This window comes from Euprymna scolopes, chromosome 21, assembly GCF_053919585.1.
Source record: "Euprymna scolopes isolate OS-2025 chromosome 21, ASM5391958v1, whole genome shotgun sequence".
NCBI lineage: Eukaryota > Metazoa > Mollusca > Cephalopoda > Sepiida > Sepiolidae > Euprymna > Euprymna scolopes.
The window spans coordinates 70,709,103-70,718,355 of NC_136502.1; the positions used below are offsets into that span (position 1 = coordinate 70,709,103).

A 9,253-nucleotide genomic window follows, 5' to 3' on the forward strand; every position below is an offset into this window, starting at 1 on the left:
GGATACGGATGTGCTTTTCTGTGCGTTTATGAATATAGGTGCTTGCGGGTATATGCATATACATATGCGTGCGTGTATATACATGTGTGTGTGTGTGTGCGCGATCGGTTCCATAACATGATCCAATGCATCTCTTGGTCTGTCATCCACCACCATTGCGGAACCGATCACCCAAGGGCTTGACAGATGTATAGAAGTGTAGCTGTCAGTCACTGGAAACTGAACTTCAGGCTAACAGTGCAGGGATCTATGGGAAGCTCAACCCAGACAGAAAAACCAGAAACTGTGATGCTCTGTTAAGGCAGTTTGAGAAAGTTGATAACTCTCATTCTGGATAGTCACTGTGAACAATGAGATGCCGACTCGTCTTGGGCAGTCCTTGCCGGTCTGGCGTACCCCATTGGACAAAACTCACTTCATCCTTGAACTATCTTGTCAGCAAATTCCTTACGAACCATGAAACGAAAACAGAAAAAGAACTCATACTGGCAGGGCGTTGCCCAGGATAATAAGGCTCACAATACACCCAACTTCAAGTTTGCATCGTAGAACATACGAACGATGCTTGACAGGTCTGATTCAGCAAGACCAGAAAGACGAAGTGCGATTATATTGTGCGAATTAGAAAAATATGACATCAATATTGCTGCCTTGAGTGAAGTCAGGTTCAAAGAGAGCGGTTCCATTAGAGAGTCCAGCTACACCATTTACTGGAGTGGCAAGACCTCTAGTAAGAGAAGCAAGTCCAGTGTCAGACTAGCCATCAAAAACGAGCTAGTGACAAAACTGATAGAAGTACCCCATACGATAAATGACAGGCTGATGACACTCAGGCTACCTTTATCAGAAGACTGTTGGTGTACCCTGATAGCTATATATGCTCCAACTATGACAAACTCTCAGGAAACTATTGATATATTCTACCATCAGTTAGGCAGTACACTTGCATCCATACCAAAACCGGATAAGATCATACTCATGGGAGATTTTAACGCCAGGGTACGACAGGATTATATCACCTGGCCCAGAGCACTAGGGAAGTATGGATGTGGGAAAGTCAACTCAAATGGGGAGTTCCTCCTTTCACTTTGCACTGAGCATCAGCTTTGCATCACCAACACCTTCTTTAAACACAAGCCTGTTCATAGGAACTCCTGGATGCACCCTAGAAGTAAACATTGGCACCTCATTGACATCATCATCACTCATCAACGTGACCTCCCAGATATCCTGGACACGAGACCAATGAGGGGAGCAAACTGCAACACTGACCATATCATGATCCGGACACAAGCAAGATTCAAACTGAGATGCAAAATAAAGATAAAGAACCCCCCCCCCCCAAGAAGCTGGATGTCAACGGCTTGAAACGTCAAAATGTAAGAGAAGAGCTGGTGAATGCTCTCAATGAGAGACTTGCTGAACCAACCGGAGATGTAAACTCAGATTGGCTGTCTTTCAAAGAAACTGTTTATGAAACACCCAAAGAGTGCCTCAGGCTGGTTGGGAAACACCATGAGGACTGGTTCGATGAGAACTGCGAAGAAATCAAACAACTCATCAACCAGAGAAACGCTGCAAGAAGTTCAATGTTGTTCAGGAACACTAGATCCATCAAAGCAAAATACACTAAGGCAAACAGCAAGCTTCAGAGCAAATGTAGGGAACTTAAGAACAGTTGGTGGATGGCTAACGCTGCTGAACTACAGATACTGGCTGACACCAATGACATGAAGGGTTTCTATGGGAGTATGAAAGCAGTCTGGGGCCCAAATGTGAACCATCCCGATCAAGCGGCAATTCCACTCTCCTCACTGATAAATGCGAGCTTCTAAAACGATGGCCTGAGCATTTCAAAACATTGCTAAACGAGACGCCAAACATTGACGAACGAGCAATAATCAACCTGGAGCAGTTTCCGACACAGCACTGGACAGACAGATGCCCTGACTCAGATGAAATCTGCAAAGCAGTGCTGATGTTACAGGATTGCAAATCAGCTGGGTCTGACGGCAAATACCCTGAGATCATCAAGTGAGGAGGACAAAAACTACTTAGCACTCTCTGCACAATCATACAGAGTGCCTGGACCACTGCAACTGTCCCTCAAGATTGAAAAGACGCACAGCTAGTGACCATATTCAAAAAGGGAGATCACAGGCTGTGCGGTAACTACAGGGGTATATCACTGCTCTCAGTCGCTGGGAAAGTGTCCGCTCGTGTTCTCCTGAACAGGCTTACAGCACACACTGAAACCTTGCTACCTGAGGTACAATGTGGATTTCGTGCAAACAGAGGCACAGCGGATATGATCTTCTCACTCAAACAGATCCAGGAAAAGTGTGTGGAGCAAAATATGGAGCTGTACATGATCTTTGTGGATTTTACAAAAGCTTTCGACACAGTGAATCGAAGCACTCTTTGGGAAGTCTTGCTGAAGCTTGGCTTTCCTGCACACTTCACCAGCCTTGTCAGAGCCCTTCATTCAGGCATGAAAGCCACAGTTAAGCTGAAGGGTGAGCTCTCCCGTTCGATGTGCAGAATGGTGTCAAACAGGGTTGCATCCTCGCTCCAACCCTCTTCTCACTCTACCTGTCAGTTATGCTTCGGCATGCCTTTAGAAATTGTGATAAGGGTGCTTTTATACGATCTAGACCAGGAGCAGACCTTTTCAATGTCAATGCATACAAATCCGCAAATAGAACAACAAAGATATTCGTACGAGAGCTCATGTTTGCTGATGACACCACATTTGTAGCGCGTAGTCATGAGGATGCTCAGGACATAATAACTCGCTTCGCAGGATCAGCCAAGGCCTTCGGATCGAAGATTAACATCAAGAAAAACGAAATGATGTACCAACAATCCCCTGGATCACCAGCAACAAGCCAGCCAATTAAGATTCAAGACCAGGAGCTTTACAATGTCAGCAAATTCAAATACCTAGGAACCACGATCATGAACAACAACAAAATGGACGAGGAGATTTCTACAAGAATAGCTAACGCCTCCATATCCTATGGAAAACTTAAACAGAAGGTCTGGCAAAATAAAGACCTGACTTTCAGAACTAAATGCTTGGTGTACCGCGCCATCGTCCTCTCATCACTGTTATGCGGTGCAGAAACTTGGCCAGTGTACAAACTAGTAGCCCGCAAGCTCAACACCTATATGATGAGACACCTCCGGCAGATTTTTAAATGTCAAGTGGTATGACTTTGTCAGCAACAGGGAGATCCTATCACCTCCCAAGCATGTATGACCTGCTCATCCGGAAAAACCTGAGATGGGCCGGGCATGAAAACAGAATGGAGAACTCCTGACTACCAAAACAGATACTGTTTTCACAACTGGAGGATGGGGTACGAGGCATAGGCAGACCTAAGCTCAGGTTTCGTGACACCGTCAAACAAAATCTAAAGGACAGGTTGATCCCTACTGGAAGCTGGCAGACCCTCAGTCGCGACCATGGCAAGTGGAGAATGATGGTTCACAGGAAGTCGTCTTCGGACACGAAGGACAGCATATGATGATGATGATGCCTGTCCGCATTATATTTAGATTTTTGCATGTTAGTCAGGGAAAGTGAGCAGGGGGCAAATTTCCAAGTTTATCAGTTTAAAGAAAGAAGTTATTAGTGAAAGGGTAGAATTTTGATGATTGTTAGGGTAGTCACAGGTATTTACGTTGATGTGTCACCAGTGCCGCAAGTTTGTTGGAATGCATTTCATTGAATTACTTGTAAAATAAGTACAGGTATGCAATATTGTGGTGATAGGACAAGTGCTGGAATTTGGTTGACAGTGTGAGACCTATTAGTTTAAAAGCTCTTTTTTAGACCCTGCCTAAGAGGGAGAAAGATTAGTGGTTGGTGCACCAGCCCAGATATGACAAGAATACTCCATGCATAAGCAAATATTGGTTTTGTAGAGATACACAGGCAAGTGTGAGATGTGTTCTAGCACAGTAGAAGGAGCCTACCTTCTTTGCAGCACCTTTGGCAATTTCTTCTATGTATTTATTTCAGTTTATGTTGCCTGTGAATGTTAGGCAGAGAAGTTTGAATGATGTACTCTCAGCAGAGCAATCTGTAGTGAAATGTGTGTAATTTTATTTGTAAAATATCGTACCATTTTATTTCGATGTACATTTTTGTCCGTGTATTTATATCATCTTTTTCTTGATTGTAATTTTCACAGCTGCATATGTGAATTGGAAATAAACTCTCCTTTAAATATAACAGCCTGCCATTTGGTATAATGGTAAGAGGGTTCACTAATGAATTAGATTAGGATTCCATCCTCCTTTAGGTCATACCAAAGACTTAAAAATAGTACTTGATGCCCCTTGGCTAAACACTCAGCATTATAAAAGAAGAATCAAGGGCAAGTGGAGTAATCCTAAGAATATAATTAATGCAGCTTGTTAGTTCTCTCACACAGAACAAGGAGCTAAGGAATCGCACACATAATAAAAAAAATTTATTACTAATGATTTTTTAAATATTAATCATTGTATTTTTCGATTTTCTTTAACAGGTGAACGTCCATTCCCATGTCCGATTTGCCATAAGAACTTCATTGCAAGCATCCGCTTGCAGAGACATATGCAAATTCATGAAGACGAAGCAAATGAGCAAGAAAATGATGACAAAATTATCCGAGCTACTGAAAACGAAGAAGAATCGACAAAAGATCGAAAGGTTCTTGAAACGGTGCCAGATTTTTTTTTGCCAATGACAAATCTTTCAGCAGATAATCTCTCACCAGATAATCTGCACACATGTCAGATTTGTCACAAATACTTTTCACGTAGTTTCAATCTTCAAACGCACATGCTAACACACACTGGTGAGCGGCCATTCCCCTGTGAAATCTGCGGACGGAAGTTTGCACGACGGACGAACCTGCATGCACATCTACGAACACACAGTGGGGAGAAACCGTTTCAATGTCCGACATGCAAAAAATGTTTCACGCGCAGGACGAACCTCCAAACACATGCAAAGATCCACGCGGGGGTGCGTGCATTCCAGTGCGACATTTGTAAGAAGGCATTCATCCGCAACAACGATCTTCAGCTGCATATGGAGATGCATGCCGGTGCAAAACCATTTAAGTGCAATATCTGCACAAAGATGTTTTCGCGCAAATCCAACCTCCTAATGCACATTCGAATACACACAAATGAAAGGCGCTTTTCGTGCACGATTTGCGGACGTGCGTTCATCAGCAAAACAAACATGACGACACACATGCGAACACACACTGGTGAGCGTCCATTTCCATGCATTAGTTGCGGTAAATCGTTCGCAGTGAACACAAATCTTCAGATGCATATGAGAACGCACAGCGGCGAACGTCCGTTTCGTTGTGAAAAGTGTGGAAAAAATTTCATGACGAGCAGCCATCTGCAGATGCACACTCGGACACACACGGGTGAACGACCCTTCCGTTGCCCCAAATGTTTCCGACACTTTTATCGTAATACTGACCTTCAGTCCCATCTGCGGACACATGCTGGCCACAAACCATTCTGCTGTGAAGTTTGTCGAAAGGTCTTCTCAAGAAATACGAATCTACGAGTTCATATGCAAATCCATGCAGGAGTGAAACTACATGGACAGGCTTCTGTGACCAAAAGCTAAAAAGTTTAATATATGAATAGAATCCACCTAATCTATATAGATACGACTGGTATTTGCAGCAGTACCAATGTGTGCAAAAGTATAGAATTAAAAAATGTATATTGCTTATTTACATTGATGATCTTTTAAAGCAGCACATTTCAAGTGAAAACATTATTGTGTACTTACGTGGCATGGCGAAATTAAGTTAATCAATATGAAAAATGATCCAGTAGATGTACTAGATGTATTTTCAACAAAAAATCGTCCACAAGTACATTCAATTTAAATATGGCGAACCCTTAATTTAATTCAGTCAAGGGTTATCTCACTTGTTTGTCATACTGAATTGGTTGCACAACTCTTCCACATTAAAGCATACGATAATTCAATAAATTCTATTTTTTATTGTAATTATTTTTCTACTGGATCACTTTTCACAAATTTTTGGAATTTATACTAATTTTGCCATGACACATAAGTATATAATAAAGTTTTCACCCGAAATGAGTTGATCACCATTGTAAAGACACATCAAATATATTTTTACAGAAATGGAGATTTATGCTGTAACTTAGCTGATAGTCGAGCACTGATTAAGAAGATGATTCTGATGTTTTATATGTGAATTTTTCACCTGTTGAAATTGTTAAAATAAAGATTTTTTACTTTAGCATATTTGGACGAGTTTTCTTGCCTTTGTTATTTTCAATACATATCTACAGAGTGCAAACAAAGTTACTGTCTAGGAAAAAAAGTGTTTTTTACCAATAGGTATCGAGAGATTTCCAGTCATAATGTAAGCAGTTCTAATCATAAATGGAGAAAGTCAAATTAAGTTCTGACTTTTGCTGAAATATACAAATAAAAAAGTGGCATTACTTTTTTGACAAACAACTATTTTCCAATCAACTAGAAATGAGCTAAACTGACTTTTGCCAAACTAAACCTAAAACCTAGATTAGAGTTCGGGTAAAAAAGAACAATTTGGTTCTTATTGTATAAAAATGCACAAAACAATATTACAAAAATAAATACAAGATAAAATCAGCAGCTTTTTTTCACACCAAAAAGGAATGCTAATAATACATAGAGTTTCTTCAGTAAAATTTTTTAATGTCTTCAGTTAAACTCTGAATTGATGACATAAGTACTGCATTTTTCTTGGATAGCTATTCCTAAAAAGTACAAAAAAAAAATAACATAGTAGTATGATTTTTTTAACATTTATTCATCAACTTCAGTCAGTATGTCTTTATGCCTTATTCCGTTGATGACAGACTCAAGGCACCCTTGGAACAAGTCACAGGTCAATCCAAGATATCATTGGCTCGTCCTTTGTATCCAGCTGAATGTGTTGGTGTCTCCTTTCACTGTGCCCCATGCAAAGAAATCGAGGTGGTTGTAGTCAGGCAAGCTCAGATTTTGTAGTCTGATAATTCTCCTTACTGGTATGGCAGGGTGCTGAGTTTTGCTGCCAGGCATAAAGTTACCTGGGCAATCTAAGTTTTCACTACTTGCACAAAATACAGATGTAGTCATTCATGTTCAACCTGAGGCACTTAGTGAAAAAGTGGGGTGGTATCACTTTTACTGTTGATCGACGATCATGTATTTTTCTCTCTAATGTCGCCTGACAGTTGAATCCCAAATTTTCAATTCCTTTCTGACCTTTTACACCATCCTCTGATTGATGCTGAGGAAGTCTAAAATTTCCCTATCTACCTTTCTGACATGGATTCCAAGAACTTTGGATCTCTTTCATAAATATGACAGTTAACAAATATCTATAATCAATTATTCTGAAAAAAAAAAAATATATATATATAGTTATGTTAAAATTTTCATTAAAACAAAACTAACAAAGTATAAAAAAAAATAGGCATTTCAATTAGCAATGTAACTTCCAACCTTCAGGTCTATCTTGTTGAAGCCAGGAATCTTTCTGTCAAACTTATAAATCTGTATGGAATTTCAAATAAAACCCTTTATTGCTTTCATTCTATCAGCAATGATCAGGTCTTAATAATCCGCAGTTGCATTTGTAACATGTGAAGATTAAACCTTCAACCTCCAAAAGACTGTCACTTGGAACTTATCATTATACTCAGCCCTTTATCTGTTACACCACAAATCCTTGCAGCAGATATTTTTCGTCTTATAGTCATGTCAGTTTCAAACTGACTAGAATCAATTGTGTTGCTAAGGTAGGTGAATTTACCTTGATTGACACTGGCAACATTTTCTGTAAATGATAGATTCTATTTAACCCATGCATGGAATGTTGAGCTGGAATGAGAGTAATCGCAACTGAGGAATCACTCCACATGCCTCAAAGTTCCCAAAATGAGACGCCTTCACCAAACAAACTTTAAGGTCATAGGTATATCTGTAAATATATTGCTGAAGACAAAATATGATATATCATAAAATAAAATCTCATAGACACAGAATTTATGAAAGACAAAACAAAAAAAAAACACAAGAAGAAATAAAAATCAAACAAGAAAGTTGATCTGTTTCATTCAGATCAACGAACATCATCAGAAAAAAAGATGTCCGTTGATCTGAACGAAACCAAACGAATCTCTCATTTGATTTTTATTTCTTCTTGTGTTTAATTGTTTTTCCTATTTGTATTGTACGTCTGTATGGTCATCAGCAAACATTCTGCTTAACTAATCTTTTGGTGATATTTTCATTTAGTGAATTAAAAACTAGGTACTTGTGCAGATTTTGAACTGTACGCATCTAAGCGTCCAGTCAGTTTTGCCCTGAACACGTCAATCTCCAGATTATGCAATATTATGTTTAATGGAAGAAATCAACAAATATTGCCACAAATGAAGAAAAGTTTTTTTTACCAAGACAATACATTGTGTCAAAATTGATCACAACAATAGCAATGAAGTGCACATTGAATTGCTTCCATACATTATATATTTTCCAGGTCCGCCTTTGTCTCAGTTATTGTTGGCTGTTTACAGACCTCAAAACAATGCTCTAGAGAAAGAAATATGGCTTCAATGAAGAAGTGATATTGGAAGCTGGGGCAAATTCTGCAATCAAAGACAAATCTTTCTACAAAAAACAAAAAAAAAGCCATCAAATTGTTAGAGAAACGTCAGAATCAATGCTTGTTGATTTGTATAAAGAAACTGCTGATTTGAACTTTTGTACAATTAAGAATTGACACCTAAAAACAACATTGTTGCTACAACTTCAAACAACATAACTGGTAAGGTGAGAATTAGCATATTAGCATATTTCAATCCTTTTTGATGCACTTGACACAATCTATATATCTATAAAAGTGAAATTGTCTGTCTGTGTACATTTCCCTACTAAATAACTCTGTCAATTTTCAGTCTGCAGACTTGAGATTTGACATAAGGGGTATTGAGATTTGGGAAACCTTTTTAATCAGTTTTCAGACAGAAATGTGGCTGGCAAGGGGTCAAAGTTCAACGATTTGACCTTTGAAAACTCTACCCAACTCCTCTGCCACTTTTGGGTCTAAACACTTGAAATTTTAGATCTAGGTTACTTGGACATGGATCAAACTTTTTTATTTGACTTAGACTCAAAACAATAAATGTTAAGGGGTCAAAATTGGGGTAAAAGTTT

General features: G+C 39.2%; 1 protein-coding gene across 3 annotated transcripts in view; it reads left to right on the top strand.

The window, feature by feature from the left end:
* LOC145242459 (uncharacterized) overlaps positions 1 to 6,304 on the top strand; it is a 29,416-nt gene extending 23,112 nt beyond the window's left edge. For all 3 annotated transcript variants that reach the window (XM_080105515.1, XM_080105517.1, XM_080105516.1), the window contains exon 3: positions 4,539 to 6,304. In XM_080105515.1, the coding sequence (XP_079961641.1) occupies positions 4,539 to 5,647 (1,109 nt within the window). In that variant the 3' untranslated portion in view covers positions 5,648 to 6,304. The remainder of the gene's footprint in view (positions 1 to 4,538) is intronic.
* Positions 6,305 to 9,253: the final 2,949 nt, after the last annotated feature.